Raw genomic sequence first — 18,772 nt, 5'->3', positions numbered from 1 at the left:
AACTCCCAGAAGGGGCCGCGAGGCCGCGCCGGTTCGGCGGGGCCCGGGCCGAGCGCTCCCCGTGAGCGGCGGGGCCGGGCCGGGACCCCCGGGGGGGACCCCCGGGCCGGGACCCCCGGGCGGGCCATGGCGGGGAGCGGCGGAGCCGGGGCGGCCCCGCGGGAGCACCGCCTGCAGCCCGGGGACACCCTGCCGGGGCTGGCGCTGCGCTACGGGGTGACGGTGAGCGGCCCCGGGGGACACCGGGGGGGGCACCGGGGGCAGGGAAGGCCGTGGGGGTCCCCAGGGGTCATCTCGGGCCCGTGCTGGCCCGGTTCGCTTCGGCTGCCCGGTGCGTGTCCTTATCCCTGTCCCTATACTGGTCCCATTCCATCCCCGTCCCCGTCCCTGTCCTGTCCTGTCCCCATCCCGGTCCCGTCCCGGTGCCGGTGCCGGTGCCGGTGCCGGTGCCGGTCCCATCCCGGTCCCATCCCGGTCCCGCCCCGCAGATGGAGCAGATCCAGCGTGCCAACCGCCTCTACTCCTCGGACACGATCTTCCTGAGAGCCACGCTGCTCATCCCGGGACACCGGGACACCCCCGGGGACACGGCCGGGGACACGGCCGGGGACATTCCCGGGGACACGGCCGGGGACATTCCCGGGGACACCCCCGGGAACACCCCCGGGAACACCCCCGGGGACACCCCCGGGGACCGGCCCGGCCCCTCCCGCCGCGACCTCTCGGCCTCGGATTTCCTGCGGCGCTTGGACGCCGAGATCGGGCGCTCCAAGGAGGCGGCGGCGCAGCGGCTGCAGGGCCGGAGCGCCAGGTGCGAACTGGGGCCAAATCCGGGAAAAATCTGGGGCAAAATCGGGCAAAAAACGGAGGGGAAATTGCGATAAACCTGGGGGGAAAGTGAGAGGAAATGGGGGGAAACTTTGGGGGGAAATTGGGGTGAAACTGGGGAAAATTTGGGGGGAAAATCGGGGGGGAAATTGAGTGAAACTGGGAGGAAATTGGGGAAAAAAATGGGGAAAATTGGGGTGAAACTGTGATAAAATTGGGGAAAATGTGGGGGAAAATTGGGGAGAAACTGGGATAAAATTGGGGAAAATGTGGAGAAAAACTGGGGGGAAACTGGGAGGAAATTGGGGAAAATCTGGGGGAAAATTGGGGAGAAACTGGGAGAAAATTGGGGAAAAATATTGGGGAAAATTGGGGTGAAACTGGGAGGAAATTGGGGAGAAACTGGGAGAAAATTGGGGAAAAATATGGGGAAAATTGGGGTGAAGCTGGGAGGAAATCGGCGGAAAATTGGGAGAAAATTGGGGTGAAACTGGGAGGAAATCGGGGAAAATTTGGGGAAAATGGGGTGAAACTGGGAGGAAATCGGGGAAAATTTGGGGAAAAACTGGGGAGAAACTGGGATAAAATTGAGGAAAGTGTGGGGAAAAACTGGGGGGAAACTGGGAGGAAATTGGGGAAAATTTGGGGGAAAATTGGGGAGAAACTGGGAGAAAATTGGGGAAAAATATTGGGGAAAATTGGGGTGAAACTGGGAGGAAATTGGGGAGAAACTGGGAGAAAATTGGGGAAAAATATGGGGAAAATTGGGGTGAAGCTGGGAGGAAATCGGCGGAAAATTGGGAGAAAATTGGGGTGAAACTGGGAGGAAATTGGGGAAAAATTTGGGGAAAAACTGGGGTGAAACTGGGAGGAAATCGGGGAAAATTTGGGGGAAAATTGGGGTGAAACTGGGAGGAAATTGGGGGAAAAATATTGGGGAAAAATGGGGTGAAGCTCGGAGGAAATTGGGGGAAAATTGGGAAAAAATAGGGGTGAAACTGGGAGGGAATTGGGGAAAAATTGGGAGAAAAATAGGGGTGAAACTGGGAGGAAATTGGGGAAAAATTTGGGGAAAAACTGGGGAGAAACTGGGATAAAACTGGGGAAAATTTGGGGAAAAACTGGGGTGAAACTGTGATAAAATCGGGGAAAATGTGGGGAAAAACTGGGGGGAAGCAGGGGAGAAGTGGAGAAGATGGGGCGGGATGGAGCCAAGGCAGGGATCCCAGGCGGGGACGGGCGGTGGCAGCGCCACCCCGGTGTCACCGGCTGTCCCCGCAGCCCCGCGCCCGCCGCGGGTGGCCCCGGCCCCGCGTCCCCTCGGGGGGCTCGGCTCGGAGCCCGGCCCCTCACCAGGACCCCGCGGGCGGCCGCGCTCCGCGACGCCGAGGACGAGATCTTCACCTTGTGACAGCGGGGACAGCGGGGACAGCGGGGACAGCAGGACATTGGGGACAGCAGGACATTGGGGACACCCAGCACGAGATCTTCACCTTGTGACAGCGGGGACAGCGGGGACAGCGGGGACAGCAGGACATTGGGGACACTGCAATGGGACACTGGGGACAGCAGGACGAGATCTTCACCTTGTGACATTGGGGACAGCGGGGACAGCGGGGACAGCAGGACATTGGGGACAGCAGGACATTGGGGACACCCAGGATGAGATCTTCACCTTGTGACAGCGGGGACAGCGGGGACAGCGGGGACAGCGGGGACATTGGGGACAGCAGGACATTGGGGACAGCAGGACATTGGGGACACCCAGGATGAGATCTTCACCTTGTGACAGCGGGGACAGCAGGGACATGACATTGGGGACAGCAGGACATTGGGGACAGCAGGACATTGGGGACACCCAGCACGAGATCTTCACCTTGTGACAGCAGGGAGAGCGGGGACAGCGGGGACAGCAGGACATTGGGGACAGCAGGACATTGGGGACACCCAGGACGAGATCTTCACCTTGTGACAGCGGGGACAGCAGGGACATGACATTGGGGACAGCAGGACATTGGGGACAGCAGGACATTGGGGACACCCAGCACGAGATCTTCACCTTGTGACAGCAGGGAGAGCGGGGACAGCGGGGACAGCAGGACATTGGGGACAGCAGGACATTGGGGACAGCAGGACATTGGGGACACCCAGGACGAGATCTTCACCTTGTGACAGCGGGGACAGCGGGGACAGCGGGGACAGCAGGACATTGGGGACACCCAGGACGAGATCTTCACCTTGTGACAGCGGGGACAGCGGGGACACTGCAGTGGGACACTGGGGACAGCAGGACATTGGGGACACTGAAATGGGACTTTGGGGACACCCAGGACGAGATCTTCACCTTGTGACAGCGGGGACACTGCAGTGGGACACTGGGGACACCCAGGACATTGGGGACAGCAGGATGGGATCTTCACCTTGTGACAGCGGGGACAGCGGGGACACTGCAGTGGGACACTGGGGACACTGCAGTGGGACATTGGGGACATCAGGATGGGATCTTCACCTTGTGACAGCGGGGACAGTGGGGACACTGCAATGGGACATTGGGGACTCCCAGGACATTGGAGACCCTGCAATGGGACACTGGGGACAGCAGGACGAGATCTTCACCTTGTGACAGCGGGGACAGTGGTGACATTGGGGACACTGAAATGGGACTCTGGGGACACCCAGCACAAGATCTTCACCTTGTGACAGCGGGGACAGTGGTGACATTGGGGACACTGAAATGAGACTCTGGGGACACCCAGCACAAGATCTTCACCTTGTGACAGAGGGGACAGAGAGAACCTGAAACCTGACCCTGGGGACACCCAGGATGTGACACTGAAGTCACCAGGGATGTGACCCAGGAGGTGCCACCGGGAGGTGCCACCAGAGGTGACCTCGGAGGTGCCACCAGAAGTGCCACCGCTCCTCACGGCCGTGAGCCCCGAGGGGACACGGGGACTTTGGGGAGGTGTCCTGGTGTCCCCTCCCTGTCCCAACTGGGAGCCACTGGGGACAGGGACAGGGACAGGGACGGGGACGGTGCCACCTCCCCCTGCCAGCTTGTAAATAAACCAGAGCATTGTCACCCGGCTGGGCTGTGACACCCCTGGGGACAGGGTCACAAACCCTGGGGACACTGTGACACCCCTGGGGACAGGGTCACACACCCTGGGGACAGGGTCACAAACCCTGGGGACAGTGTGACACCCCTGGGGACAGGGTCACACACCCTGGGGACACTGTGACACCCCTGGGGACAGTGTGACACCCCTGGGGACACTGTGACACCCCTGGGGACAGTGTGACACCCCTGGGGACAGGGTCACACCCTGGGGACACTGTGACACCCCTGGGACAGGGTCACACACCCTGGGGACAGTGTCACACACTGTGGGGACACTGTGACACCCCTGGGGACAGTGTGACACCCTGGGGACACTGTGACACCCCAGAGGACACTGTGACACCCCAGGACAGGTCACCCCCCCCCAGAGGCATTTGGGGACATCGCAGCCCCTGGGGACACGGCACCAGCCTGGGGCTGGATCCCGGAATTCCCAAATCCCTGGGGGGAGATCCGGATCCCAAAATTCCCCACCCCTTTCCCAAATCCCTCCCAGGACCCCAAATCCCAAACCTCAATCCCAAACCCTGATCCCGAACCCCAAATCCCATTCCCGACATCTCCAGGACCACCAGGACCCCTCCCCAAACCCCAAATCCCAGCAGGGGCAGGAATTTGGGAACCTCCCTGTGCCACGGAGGACGTGGATCCCAAATTCCCAAACCCCATTCCCAAATCCCATAAATCCCCAAATCCCTGTCCCAGGATTTGGGGCCCCTCCCAAACTCACCCCCTCCCCCACTGAAAAAGAACCCCCCAAATCCTATGAAAAAAAACAAATCCCATAAAAAAACCCAAATCCCATTAAAAAAAAACCCCAAATCCCACAAAAGACGACTCCAAAATCCGGGAATTCTTCCCAGCTTCCAGCGCCCCCCGGGCTCTGTTATTTATAATATTTATATCGGGAACCCCGGGATTCTGGGGGGAAAACCCGGGATTTGGGGCAAATCCGGGATTTTGGGGGGGGAAACCCGGACTTTTGGGGGGAAATCCCGGGATTTTGGGGGTGCCACCCCCCGATTGTCACCGTGTCACCCCCGATTGTCACACGGGGGGGGAGGGGACACCCGGGGTATTTACAGCGTGGGGGAGGGGCGTACGTACATATTTATAGGATTTTTTTTGGGGGGGGGAAAAGGGGGAATTGCCAACAAAGTGCATTTGTCCGTCTGTCCGGCTGTCCGGGGGCAGCTCCCGGCCGGAATTCCCTGGAAAATCTTCCGGGGGGGTTTGGGGGAGGGGAGGGAAATTCCAGCCCATCCCCCCCCTCCCGGGTTAAAGGTGGGCGGGGGCGCCGGAGCCTGGAACAGAAAGGGGAAAATGGGGGAAATAATGGGGAAAATGGGAAATTAACGGGGGAAATAATGGGGGAAAATAAACAGGGGAAATAATGGGGAAAATGGGAAATTAACGGGGGAAATAATGGGGGAAAATAAACAGGGGAAATAATGGGGAAAATGGGAAATTAACGGGGGAAATAATAGGGAAAAAAACGGGAAATAATGGGGGAAAAACCAGGGGAAATAATGGGGGAAAAAACAGGGGAAATAATGGGGAAAATGGGAAATTAATGGGGGAAATAATGGGGGAAAACACAGGGGAAATAATGGGGAAAATGGGAAATTAACGGGGGAAATAATGGGGGAAAAACAGGGGAAATAATGGGGAAATTGGGAAATTAACGGGGGAAATAATGGGGAAAATAATGGGGAAAATAATGGGGAAAATAACGAGGGAAATAATGGGGAAAAACAGGGGAAATAATGGGGGAAATTGGAAATTAATGCGGGAAATAATGGCGGAAAACACAGGGGAAATAATGGGGGAAATAATGGGGAGATTGGGAAATTAACGGGGGAAATATGGGGAAAATGGGAAAATAAACAGGGGAAATAATGGGGAAAATGGGAAATTAACGGGGGAAATAATGGGGGAAAACACAGGGGAAATAATGGGGAAAATGGGAAATTAACGGGGGAAATAATGGGGGAAAACACAGGGGAAATAATGGGGGAAATAATGGGGAGATTGGGAAATTAACGGGGGAAATAATGGGGAAAATGGGAAATTAATGGGGGAAATAGGGACATTAATGGGGGAAATAATGGGGGAAATTGGGAAATTAATGGGGGAAATAATGAGGAAAATGGGAAATTAATGGGGGAAATGGGGAAATTAATGGGGGAAATAATGGGGGAAAACAGGGGAAATAATGGGGAAAATAATGGGGAAAATGGGAAATTAACAGGGCAAATAATGGGGGAAATGGGAAATTAATGGGGGAAATAATGGGGGAAAACACAGGGGAAATAATGGGGAAAATAGGAAATAATGGGGGGAAAATGGGAAATAATGGGGGAAATGGGAAAATGAACAGGAAATAATGGGGGGAAAATGGGAAATAATGGGGGAAATGGGAAAATGAACAGGAAATAATGGGGGAAATGGGAAAATGAACAGGAAATAATGGGGGAAATGGGGAAATGAACAGGAAATAATGGGGGGAAAATGGGAAATAATGGGTGAAATCCCGGGGGAAATGGGAGATACCGGGGGAGGTACCGGGGGACAGGCTGCTGTGGGGAAGGGGACACGGCGGGGACACTGAGGGGTGACACGCAGGTGCCACCCGGGGTGTCACCAGGGGTGTGGCAGGCTCTCACCTGTGCCCTGGGCGGCGGCGCCAGCGCGGGTGACAGCGCCACTGTGGGTGACAGCGCCAGCGCGGGTGACAGCGCCACTGTGGGTGGCAGTGGCAGCGTGGGTGACAGTGCCAGTGTGGGTGACAGCGCCACCGTGGGTGACAGTGCCACTGTGGGTGACAGTGCCACTGTGGGTGACATTGCCACCGTGGGTGACAGTGCCACCGTGGGTGACATTGCCACCACTGTGGGTGACAGTGCCACCGTGGGTGCCGGTGCCACCGTGGGTGACAGTGCCAGCGTGGGTGCCGGTGCCACCGTGGGTGACAGTGCCAGCGTGGGTGACAGCGCCACCGTGGGTGACATTGCCACCACTGTGGGTGACAGTGCCACCGTGGGTGCCGGTGCCACCGTGGGTGGCAGTGCCACCGTGTCCCCGCGGGGCCTGGGGCACGCTGCGGGGGCTGGGGGGCGGCGGGGCCCGCCCGGGGACGGTGTTGGGGACGGTGTTGGGGACGGTGTTGGGCACGGTGTTGGGGACGGTGTTGGGGACGTTGTTGGGGACGGTGTTGGGCACGGTGTTGGGGACGTTGTTGGGGACGGTGTTGGGGACGTTGTTGGGGACGTTGTTGGGGACGGTGGCGTCGCCTCCCCCCAGCGAGCGCAGCAGCTGCCAGTGAGCCATTTCCAGGACCTGGGGGGACAGGGGACAGCTGGGGACACAGGGACAGGGCTGGGGACATGGGGACAGAGGGACAGGGCTGGGGACATGGGGACAGCTGGGGACACAGGGACAGGGCTGGGGACAGGGCTGGGATGGCCCGGGGCACCTGAGTGTCCCCTCCATGTCCCCATTGATGTCCCCTCACTCTGAGCCACAGCAGTTTCCCACTGATGTCCCCACTGGTGTCCCTGTTATGTCCCCACTGTCCCCAGTGTCCCCGGTCTCACCCCGAGCCTCAGCAGTTTCCCATTAATGTCCCCAGTGTCCCCAATGTCCCCGTTGATGTCCCCAGTGTCCCTGTTGATGTCCCCAATGTCCCCAGTGTCCCCTCAGTGTCCCCAATGTCCCCACTGATGTCCCCAGTGTCCCTGTTGATGTCCCCAATGTCCCCACTGATGTCCCCAGCATCCCTGTTGATGTCCCCAGTGTCCCCAGTGTCCCCATTGATGTCCCCAGTGTCCCCACTGATGTCCCCTCAGTGTCCCCATTGATGTCCCTGTTGATGTCCCCAGTGTCCCCAGTGTCCCCGTTGATGTCCCCAGTGTCCCCAGTGTCCCTGTTGATGTCCCCAGTGTCCCCGTTGATGTCCCCGGTGTCCCCAGTGTCCCCACTGATGTCCCCAATGTCCCCATTGATGTCCCCGTTGATGTCCCCAGTGTCCCCGTTGATGTCCCCGGTGTCCCCAATGTCCCCGTTGATGTCCCCAGTGTCCCCGTTGATGTCCCCCATGTCCCCGTTGATGTCCCCACTGATGTCCCCTCAGCGTCCCCATTGATGTCCCCGTTGATGTCCCCAATGTCCCCAGTGTCCCCGTTGATGTCCCCCATGTCCCCGTTGATGTCCCCGGTGTCCCCAATGTCCCCGTTGATGTCCCCAGTGTCCCCGTTGATGTCCCCCATGTCCCCGTTGATGTCCCCAGTGTCCCCAGTGTCCCCACTGATGTCCCCAGTGTCCCCGTTGATATCCCCCATGTCCTCGTTGATGTCCCTGGTGTCCCCAGTGTCCCTGTTGATGTCCCCTCAGTGTCCCCGTTGATGTCCTCGTTGATGTCCCCGGTGTCCCCAGTGTCCCCACTGATGTCCCCTCAATGTCCCCGTTGATGTTCCCGTTGATGTCCCCGGTGTCCCCAGTGTCCCCACTGATGTCCCCACTGATGTCCCCTCAATGTCCCCGTTGATGTCCCCGTTGATGTCCCCGTTGATGTCCCCAGTGTCCCTGTTGATGTCCCCGGTGTCCCCAGTGTCCCCACTGATGTCCCCTCAGTGTCCCCATTGATGTCCCCGTTGATGTCCCCTCAGTGTCCCCATTGATGTCCCCGTTGATGTCCCCAGTGTCCCTGTTGATGTCCCCGGTGTCCCCAGTGTCCCCACTGATGTCCCCACTGATGTCCCCTCAGTGTCCCCAGTGATGTCCCCTCAGTGTCCCCGTTGATGTCCCCGTTGATGTCCCCGTTGATGTCCCCGTTGATGTCCCCAGTGTCCCTGTTGATGTCCCCGGTGTCCCCAGTGTCCCCACTGATGTCCCCTCAGTGTCCCCGTTGATGTCCCCGTTGATGTCCCCAGTGTCCCCGTTGATGTTCCCGGTGTCCCCAGTGTCCCCACTGATGTCCCCTCAGTGTCCCCGTTGATGTCCCCGTTGATGTCCCCGGTGTCCCCGTTCTCACCCTGAGCCTCAGCAGTTTGCCCCGCAGCTCCTCCAGGGTGCCCAGGATCAGCTCCGTGTCCCCGACGTCCCCGCGGGGGTCCCGGCTGTCCCCATGGGGGTCCCGGCTGTCCCCATGGGGGTCCTGGCTGTCCCCATGGGGGTCCCGGCTGTCCCCGGCGCTGTCCCCGGCGTCCCCTCCCGGCCGGGGGGGGCCCCTGGGGAGGCTCAGGTAGAAGAAATTCCCTGCGGAGGGGACAGGGGGACCTCAGTGGCCACCGGGGACTCCTGGTGGCCCCCACGAGGCCCTTGGTGGCCCTGCCGGAGATTTTGGTGGCCCCAAAGGGGATTTGGTGGCCCTTTTGTGATTTTGGTGGCCCTTTTTGTGTTTCTGGGGCCCTTTTTGTGGTTTTGGTGGCTCCAGAGGATTTTTGGTGGCCCTTTTTGGGTTTTTGGGGCCCTTTTTGTGGTTTTGGAGCCCTTTTGTGATTTTGGTGGCCCCAGAGGATTTTTGGTGGCCCTTTTTGGGTTTTTGGGGCCCTTTTTGGGTTTTTGGTGGCCCTTTTTGAGTTTTTGGGGCCCTTTTTGTGTTTTTGGGGGGTGGGGGAGGGGCCGGTTACCCTCAGCGCTGGCTCCGCCTCCTTCCCACAGCTCGGGCTCTGATTGGCTGCAGCCGCGTGGGGGCGTGGCCTCATCCGGCCCCTCCTCCTGGGCTGGTCCCCCCAAAAAAGGGGGGGGGGGAGGGGAAGGGGGGAGCGGCCCCGCCACCAGAATGCGGTAATTAGCACCCCAGTTAGTTAATTAGCACCCCAGTTAGTTAATTAGCACCTCAGTTAGTCCATTAGCACCCCCAGTTAGCACCCGAAATTAATTGGCACCAGAACCCCGAAGTTAATTAGCACCCAGCACCCCAAAATCAGCACCCGAAATTAATTAGCACCCAAAATTAGCTACTCAAATTAATTAGCACCCAGCACCGAAAGGAAGCACCCCAAAAGACCAAAATTAGCGTTCAGAACCCCAAATCAGAACCCGAAATTCATTAGAATCTGAAATTAATTGGCACCCCAAAATCTGCACCCCAAAATTAATCAGCACCCAGAACCCCAAATGAGCACCCGGAATTAATTAGCACCCAAAATTAGCACCCAGCACCCAAAACTGGGAGCCAAAATGAGCACCCAAAAGCAGCGCCCCAAAATTGGCACCCAGCACCAAGACCCAAAACCAGAATCCCAAAATGAAAATCCCAAAATGAAAATCTCAAAATCAGGATCCCAAAATCCCGAAATCAGGATCCCAAAATCAGAATCCCAAAATCCCGAAATCAGGATCCCAAAATCCCAAAATCAGAATCCCGAAATCAGAATCCCAAAATCAGGATCCCAAAATCAGAATCCCGAAATCAGAATCCCAGAATCCCAAAATCAAGATCCCGAAATCAGGATCCCAAAATCAGAATCCCAAAATCCCGAAATCAGGATCCAGATATCAGGATCCCAAAATCAGAATCCCGAAATCCCCAAATCAGAATCCCGAAATCAGAATCCCAAAATCCCAAAATCAGAATCCCAAAATCCCGAAATCAGAATCCCAAAATCAGAATCCCAAATGAACACCCCGAAATCAACACCCAAAAATCAGCACCAAAACCCAGAACCCGAAATCAGGAACCCGAAATCGGCGCCCAGGGAATGAGACCCCAAATCCCAAAAAGGAGCAGGGAATGAGACCCCAAATCCGGGAAGGAGCAGGGAACAGAATCCCAAATCCCAGAGAGGGACAGGGAACGAGACCCCAAATCCTGGGAATGAGAGAGACCCCAAATCCCAGCGGGGATCCCATCAGGCAGTGCAGGGAGTTCCCATCGATTCCCCCGCAAATCCCACCCAAAATCTCCCCAAATCCTCCCAAATTCCTGCCCCAAATCCACCCCAAACCTCCCCAAATTCCTGCCCCAAATCCACCCCAAATCCTCCCCAAATTCCTGCCCCAAATCCTCCCCAAATTCCTGCCACAAATCCACCCCAAATCCTCCATTTCCTGCCCCAAATCCCCCCAAATTCCTGCCCCAAATCCTCCCAAATTCCTGCCCCAAATCCCCCCAAATTCTCCCAAATTCCTGCTCCAAATTCCTGCCTGAAATCCACCCCAATTCCTGCCCCAAATCCCCCCAAATTCCTGCCCCAAATTCCCCCCAAATCCACCCCAATTCCTGCTCCAAATCCTCCCCAAATTCCTGCCCCAAACCCTCCCAATTTCCTGCCCCAAATCCCCCCAAATTCCTGCCCCAAATCCTCCCAAATTTCTGCCCCAAATCCACCCCAATTCCTCCCAAATTCCTGCCCCAAATCCCCGCCAAATCCTCCCAAATTCCTGCCCCAAATCCACCCCAATTCCTGCCCCAAATCCTCCCAAATTCCTGCCCCAAATCCACCCCAAATCCTCCCAAATTCCTGCCCCAAATCCCCGCCAAATCCTCCCAAATTCCTGCCCCAAATCCACCCCAATTCCTGCCCCAAATCCCCCCAAATTCCTGCCCCAAACCCTCCCTATTTCCTGCCCCAAATCCCCCCCAATTCCTGCCCCAAATCCCCGCCAAATCCTCCCAAATTCCTGCCCCAAACCCTCCCTATTTCCTGCCCCAAATCCCCCCCAATTCCTGCCCCAAATCCCCGCTAAATCCTCCCAAATTCCTGCCCCAAATCCACCCCAATTCCTGCCCCAAATCCCCCCAAATCCACCCCAAATCCACCCCAAATCCTCCCCAAATTCCTGCCCCAAATCTCCGCAAATTCCTGCCCCAAATCCCCCAATTTCCCCCAAATCCCCCTTTACCTTTCCGGTTGATTCGGATCCCGTTGGGCTCCGGCTCCTCCGGCCCTTCCTGGTCGGACATCGGGAATTCCCGACTGGACTTTGGGAATTCCCGGCCGGACATCACCGAATCCTGGCTGGACACTGAGAAGTCCCGGCCGGACGTGGCCGAATCCTGGCTGGACATTGGGAATTCCCGGCCGGACATCGAGAATTCCCAGCTGGATATCCCGGATTCCCGGCCAGACGTGGCTGAATCCTGGCTGGACATCCTGGAATCCCGGCCGGACGTGGGGAATTCCCAGCTGGACACGCCGGGATGGCCGGAGGCCGCTGCGGCCGCCGCGGGCGTGGGGGTGGCGGCGTCCTCGGGCTCGGGGTCCCGGCCCGGCCGGAGCCTCCGGACAATCAGGAACCGCAGGGTCTCCACTGGGATTGGGGTGGGAAAAGGGATTTGGGGTTTTCCAGGGGAAAATGTCCCAGGATGGGGAATCCAGGGAGGCAAAAGGGGGATTTGGGGTTTTCCAGGGGAAAATGTCCCGGGATGGGGAATCCAGGGAGGCAAAAGGGGGATTTGGGGTTTTCCCCAGGGAATGCAGAGAGGATATTTGGGGATTTGGGGTTTTCCCCAGGGAATGGAGAGAGGGGATTTGGGGATTTGGGGTTTTCCCGAGTTCTCACAATCCTCCAGTGCTGCCTCGGCCACTCCGGCGCTTCCCAGGGAATTGGGGATCCCCGGGATGGGGTCGGGGTCCCCCAGGTCGGGGTCGGGGTCGGGGTCCCCGGTCCCGGCCCCTCGCGGCTCCTCCAGCAGCTCCTGCAGGGGTCGGGCCCTTCCCGAGGGCTCGGGGTCACTGCCAGCTGTGGGACAGGGACACGTGGGGACAGGGACAGGGATAGAGGGGACAGGGACACGTGGGGACAGGGACAGGGACAGGGACACGTGGGGACAGGGACAGGGACAGGGATAGAGGGGACAGGAACATGTGGGGACAGGGACAGGGACAGGGACACGTGGGGACAGGGACAGGGACAGGGATAGAGGGGACAGGGACACGTGGGGACAGGGACATGTGGGGACAGGGACAGGGATAGAGGGGACAGGGACACATGGGGACAGGGACATGTGGGGACAGGGACACGTGGGGACAGGGACAGGGACAGGACAGGAGGAGACAGGGACAGGGACAGAGAGGGGACAGCAACAGGGACGGGGACAGAGAGGGGACAGGGGTGGGGACAGGGACAGGGACAGGAGGGGACAGGGACAGGGACAGGGAGAGGACAGGGACAGAGAGGGGACAGGGACAGGGACGGGGACAGGACAGGAGGGGACAGGGACAGGGACACGTGGGGACAGGGACAGGACAGGGACAGAGAGGGGACAGGGAGAGGACAGGGACAGGGACGGGGACAGAGAGGGGACAGGGATGGGGACAGGGACAGGGACAGGGAGAGGACAGGGACAGGGAGGGGACAGCAACAGGGACGGGGACAGAGAGGGGACAGGGATGGGGACAGGGACAGGGACAGGAGGGGACAGGGACAGGGACAGGGAGAGGACAGGGACAGAGAGGGGACAGGGACAGGGACAGGGACAGGACAGGAGGGGACAGGGACAGGGACACGTGGGGACAGGGACAGGACAGGGACAGGGACAGGGAGAGGACAGGGACAGAGAGGGGACAGGGACAGGGACAGGGACAGGACAGGAGGGGACAGGGACAGGGACACGTGGGGACAGGGACAGGACAGGGACAGAGAGGGGACAGGGAGAGGACAGGGACAGGGACAGGGACAGGGACAGAGAGGGGACAGGGAGAGGACAGGGACAGGGACAGGACAGGGACACGTGGGGACAGGGACAGGCCCAGCAGTACCTGAGGAACAATCCTCGGGCTCGGTGTCCCGGGCCAGCTCCGGGGACACGGCGGGGTCCGGCAGCAGCAGCCTGGGAACGGGAGCGGGAACGGGAATGGGAATGGGAATGGGAAAGGGAATGGGAAAGGGAACGGGAATGGGAATGGGAACGGGAATGGGAACGGGAATGGGAACGGGAACGGGAATGGGAACAGGAACGGGAATGGGAACGGGAATGGGAACGGGAATGGGAATGGGAATGGGAATGGGAACGGGAACGGGAATGGGAACAGGAACGGGAATGGGAGCGGGAACGGGAATGGGAACGGGAACGGGAATGGGAACGGGAACGGGAACGGGAACGGGAATGGGAACAGGAACGGGAATGGGAGCGGGAACGGGAACGGGAGCGGGAACGGGAACGGGAATGGGAATGGGAACGGGAACGGGAATGGGAGCGGGAACAGGAACGGGAATGGGAACGGGAGCGGGAACGGGAAACGGGAATGGGAACAGGAACGGGAATGGGAACGGGAGCGGGAACGGGAATGGGAACGGGATCAGGAACAGGAACAGGACAGGGCTGGCACCGGGGCAGGGACAGCGACAGCAGCCCCGAGTCCCCGTCCCAGGGACCCTCTGGGGACACCGGGAACCTCCTGAGCTCCACCCCATTCCCAACCCCATCCCCATCCCCATTATCCCATTTTCCCACCATTCCCGCCATTCCCATTCCCACCATTCCCATTTTCCCATTCCCATTTTACAATTCCCATTTTCCCATTCCCACCGTTCCCATTCCCGCCATTCCCATTCTGACATTCCCATTCCCACCATTCCCATTTTCCCATTCCCACCATTCCCACCATTCCCATTCCCACCATTCCCATGTTCCCATTCCCACCATTCCAATTCCCATTTTCCCATTCCCACTATTCCCATTTTCCCACCATTCCCATTCCCACCATTCCCATGTTCCCATTCCCGCCATTCCCATTCCCACCATTCCCATTTTCCCACCATTCCCATGTTCCCATGTTCCCATTGCCGCTATTCCCATTTTCCCACCATTCCCATGTTCCCATTCCCACCATTCCCATTTTCCAATTTTCCCATGTTCCCATGTTCCCATTCCCACCATTCCCATTTTCCCATGTTCCCATTCCCGCCATTCCCGCCGTGGTTCCCACCCGGAGGCTCCGTTCCCGCTGGCCTCGCTCTCTTCCCGTTTTGGTGGCCCGGGGAGGCTCCTGGTGGCCCCTTGGACAGCCTGCTCCAGCAGCTGCATCCACCTGCAATTCCAGCCGGGAATTCCAGCTGGGAATTCCAGCCGGGAATTCCAGCCCCTCCCAGGGACTTTCCCAGCCCCTCCCGGGGTTTTCCCAGATTTCCCCTCACGTGTTCTTCTCCGAGGGCGTCAGCGCCACCAGCTCGTAGATCTGGGGTCCCAGCTCCGAGGTGCAGATGATGAACAGGGCGCGCTTGTCTGGGGGGGACAGAATTCCCAAAATTCCTCCCATTCCCAGCTACAGAATTCCCAAAATTCCTCTCATTCCCAGACCCAGAATTCCCAAAATTCCTCCCATTACCAGCCCCGGAATTCCTAAAAATTCCCGGAATTCCCAGCCCTGCAATTCCCCAAAATTCCTCCCATTCCCAGACCCAGAATTCCCAAAAGTTCTTCCCATTCCCAACTCCAGAATTCCCAAAAATTCCTCCCATTCCCAGCTACAGAATTCCCAAAATTCCTCCCATTCCCAGCCCCAGAATTCGCCAAATTCCTCCCATTTCCAGCCCCAGAATTCCCAAAAATTCCTCCCATTCCCAGCTCCAGAATTCCCAAAATTCTTCCCATTCCCAGCTCCAGAATTCCCAAAATTCTTCCCATTCCCAGCCCCGGAATTCCAAAAATTCCTCCCATTCCCAGCCCCACAATTCGCAAAATTCCTCCCATTCCCAGCCCTGGAATTCCCAAAAATTCCTCCCATTCCCAGCCACAGAATTCCCAAAAACTCCCGGAATTCCCAGCCACAGAGTTCCCAAAATTTCCCGTTATTCCGGGATTCCGGCGCACCTGTGGCCACGGAGCGCACGAGCAGCGAGCTGGGCTTGAGCACGGGGCTGAACCCCCATTGCCCCAAAACCCCCATTTTTCCATACAAAACCCCCATTTTTCCATACAAAACCCCCATTTTTCCATACAAAACCCCCATTTTTTCCCCCCAAACCCCCATTTGATTCCCAGAATTCCCGTTATTCCCGTTATTCCGGGATTTCCCGGCACACCTGTGGCCACGGAGTGCACGAGCAGCGAGCTGAGCTTGAGCACGGGGCTGAACCCCCATTGCCCCAAAACCCCCATTTTTCCACACAAAACCCCCATTTTTCCATACAAAACACCCATTTTTCCATACAAAACCCCCATTTTTTCCCCCCAAACCCCCATTTGATTCCCAGAATTCCCGTTATTCCCGTTATTCCGGGATTTCCCGGCACACCTGTGGCCACGGAGCGCACGAGCAGCGAGCTGAGCTTGAGCACGGGGCTGAACCCCCATTGCCCCCAAAAACCCCATTTTTCCATACAAAACCCCCATTTTTCCATACAAAACCCCCATTTTTTCCCCCCAAACCCCCATTTGATTCCCAGAATTCCCGTTATTCCCGTTATTCCGGGATTTCCCGGCACACCTGTGGCCACGGAGCGCACGAGCAGCGAGCTGAGCTTGAGCACGGGGCTGAAGCTCTGCTTGGTGTCGGCGGCCAGGCCGGCCCGGCTGTGGCACTTGAGCAGCCAGCGCTCGTCCTGGCGCTGCAGCAGCACCAGCAGCTCCTCCAGCAGCAGCACGTGCAGCTCTGCGCACACAGCGGCAGCGCCTCGGGCGTTGGCATTATTGGGGGTTTGGGGATTTTTGGGGGGATTTAGTGGGGGTTTTTGGGGGTTTTTTGGGGGTTTTTGGGGATTTTTTTGGGGGATTTATTGGGGGTTTTTGGGGATTTTTTGGGGGTTTTTGGGGATTTTTTGGGGGTTTTCGGGGATTTTTTGGGGGGATTTTTTGGGGGTTTTTGGGGATTTTTTTGGGGATTTTTTGGGGGATTTTTTGGGGGTTTTTGGGATTTTTTGGGGGTTTTTTGGGGGTTTTTTGGGGTTTTTTTGGGGGATTTATTGGGGGTTTTTGGGGATTTTTTGGGGGTTTTTGGGGATTTTTTGGGGGGATTTATTGGGGGATTTTGGGGATTTTTTGGGGGTTTTGGGGATTTTTTAGGGGATTTTTTGGGGGTTTTTGGGGATTTATTGGGGGTTTATTGGGGATTTTTTTGGGGGATTTATTGGGGTTTATTGGGGATTTTTTTGGGCGATTTATTGGGGGTTTTTGGGGATTTCTTTGGGCGATTTATTGGGGGTTTTTGGGGATTTTTTGGGGGTTTTTGGGGATTTTTTGGGGGATTTTTTGGGATTTATTGGGATTTCTTTGGGGGATTTATTGGGGTTTTTGGGGATTTTTTTGGGGGATTTATTGGGGGTTTTTGGGGATTTTTTGGGGGTTTTTGGGGATTTTGTTGGGGGCTTCTGGGGATTTTTTTGGGGTTTTTTTGTGGGATTTTTTGGGGGTTTTCGGGGATTTTAGGGGGATTTTTTGGGGGTTTTGGGGATTTTTTGGGGGGATTTTTTGGGGGTTTTTGGGGATTTTTTTGGGGGTTTTGGGGATTTTTTGGGGGTTTTTGGGTGTTTTTGGGGATTTTTTTTGGGGATTTTTTTGGGGATTTTTTGGGGGATTTACTGGGGTTTTTGGGGATTTTTTGGGGGGATTTTTTGGGGATTTATTGGGGATTTTTGGGGGGATTTATTGGGGTTTGGGGGATTTACTGGGGGTTTTGGGGGGGATTTTGGGGATTTTTTGGGGATTTTTCGGGGATTTTTGGGGGGATTTATTGGGGGTTTTTGGGGATTTTTTTTGGGGATTTATTGGGGGTTTTTGGGGATTTATTGGGGGTTTCTGGGGATTTTTTTGGGGATTTTTTGGGGGATTTTTTGGGGGTTTTCGGGGATTTTTTGGGGGATTTTTCGGGGGCTTTGGGGATTTTTTGGGGGTTTTTGGGGGTTTTTGGGGATTTTTTGGGGGATTTTTTGGGGGAATTATTGGGGGTTTTTGGGGATTTTTTGGGGGTTTTGGGGATTTTTGGGGGGTTTTTGGGGGTTTTTGGGGATTTTTTTGGGGATTTTTTGGGGGATTTATTGGGGGTTTTTGGGGATTTTTTGGGGGTTTTTGGGGATTTATTGGGGGTTTTGGGGATTTATTGGGGGTTTTCGGGGATTTTTTTGGGGGATTTTTTGGGGGTTTTTGGGGATTTTTTGGGGGTTTTTGGGGATTTTTTTGCAAATTTATTGGGATTTTAAAAGGATTTTTTGGGGTTTTTTTGGGGGTTTTTGGGGGTTTTTGGGGATTTTTTGGGGGGATTTTTTGGGTGTTTTTGGGGATTTTTTTGGGATTTTTGGGGGTTTTTTTTAGGATTTTTTTGAGATTTTTTGGGATTTTTGGGGATTTTTTGAGATTTTTTAGGTATTTTTTTGGGATTTTTTTGGGATGCTTTGGGATTTTTTTGGGGATTTTTGGGGGATTTTTTGAGATTTTTTTGGGATTTTTTTTTGCGGATTTATTGGGATTTTTTTGGGGGGATTTTTTTGGGATTTTTTTGGTTTTTTTTTTTTATTTTGGGATTTTTTGGGGGGATTTATTGGGATTTTTTTGGGGATTTTTAAAGGATTTTTTGAGATTTTTTTTTTTTTGGGATTTTTTTGCGGATTTTTTGGGATTTTTTTGGGATGTTTTGGGATTTTTTGGGGATTTTTTTGGGGATTTTTTGAGATTTTTTTGGTATTTTTGGGGATTTTTTGGGGGGATTTTTTGGTTTTTTTTGGGGATTTTTATTGGGATTTATTGGGTTTTTTGGGGAGATTTTATGGGGATTTTTTGGAGGACTTTGGGGGATTTTTTGGGATTTTTTTCAGGGGGGGTTTTGTGGGATTTTTAAAGGATTTTATTGGGACTTTTTGGGGATTTTTAAAGGATTTTTTCGGGATTTTATGGGGATTTTTTTGGGATTTTTTTGGATTTTGTGGGGATTTTTTGGGGAT

At 56.0% G+C, this 18,772-nt stretch overlaps 2 protein-coding genes and 1 long non-coding RNA gene across 3 annotated transcripts in view; 1 reads left to right on the top strand and 2 right to left on the bottom strand.

The window, feature by feature from the left end:
• The first annotated feature begins 45 nt into the window (after positions 1-45).
• Positions 46-2,425, top strand: LYSMD1 (LysM domain containing 1). Its single transcript, XM_053967129.1, has 3 exons — positions 46-222; positions 489-811; positions 2,110-2,425. Exons 1-3 carry the CDS (start codon positions 127-129, stop codon positions 2,237-2,239), a joined length of 549 nt encoding a protein of 182 aa, XP_053823104.1. The 5' UTR covers positions 46-126; the 3' UTR covers positions 2,240-2,425.
• On the bottom strand, positions 2,360-3,379 carry LOC128801314 (uncharacterized). The gene is made up of 3 exons (XR_008435168.1): positions 3,249-3,379; positions 2,486-3,172; positions 2,360-2,374 (listed from the first exon to the last, which is right to left on the bottom strand). It is a non-coding gene; the product is annotated as an uncharacterized LOC128801314 (long non-coding RNA).
• A 1,423-nt stretch (positions 3,380-4,802) lies between these two features.
• Positions 4,803-18,772, bottom strand: part of ARHGEF11 (Rho guanine nucleotide exchange factor 11) — a 59,750-nt gene continuing 45,780 nt past the window's right edge. Inside the window, exons 31-40 of the mRNA XM_053966797.1 lie at positions 16,327-16,491; positions 15,035-15,122; positions 14,827-14,928; positions 13,657-13,727; positions 12,458-12,637; positions 11,798-12,205; positions 9,580-9,672; positions 8,982-9,205; positions 6,616-7,288; positions 4,803-5,253 (exon numbers count right to left, since the gene is read on the bottom strand). Of these exons, the coding sequence (XP_053822772.1) occupies positions 5,228-5,253; positions 6,616-7,288; positions 8,982-9,205; positions 9,580-9,672; positions 11,798-12,205; positions 12,458-12,637; positions 13,657-13,727; positions 14,827-14,928; positions 15,035-15,122; positions 16,327-16,491 (2,030 nt within the window). The 3' untranslated portion in view covers positions 4,803-5,227. The remainder of the gene's footprint in view (positions 5,254-6,615; positions 7,289-8,981; positions 9,206-9,579; positions 9,673-11,797; positions 12,206-12,457; positions 12,638-13,656; positions 13,728-14,826; positions 14,929-15,034; positions 15,123-16,326; positions 16,492-18,772) is intronic.

The sequence above is a fragment of the Vidua chalybeata genome, chromosome 29 (assembly GCF_026979565.1).
Source record: "Vidua chalybeata isolate OUT-0048 chromosome 29, bVidCha1 merged haplotype, whole genome shotgun sequence".
NCBI classification, from domain to species: Eukaryota; Metazoa; Chordata; class Aves; order Passeriformes; family Viduidae; genus Vidua; species Vidua chalybeata.
The sequence above is the reverse complement of the archived record's forward strand: the minus strand, read 5'-3'. Positions and strand labels throughout refer to the sequence as shown.

Excerpts from the sequence above, each read along its gene's own strand:
- LYSMD1 (XM_053967129.1), top strand. The coding sequence starts at position 127 with ATGGCGGGGAGCGGCGGAGCCGGGGCGGCCCCGCGGGAGCACCGCCTG. Across the intron at positions 223-488 it reads CGCTGCGCTACGGGGTGACG|ATGGAGCAGATCCAGCGTGC; the intron begins GTGAGCGGCCCC and ends CCCGCCCCGCAG. Across the intron at positions 812-2,109 it reads CTGCAGGGCCGGAGCGCCAG|CCCCGCGCCCGCCGCGGGTG; the intron begins GTGCGAACTGGG and ends CTGTCCCCGCAG.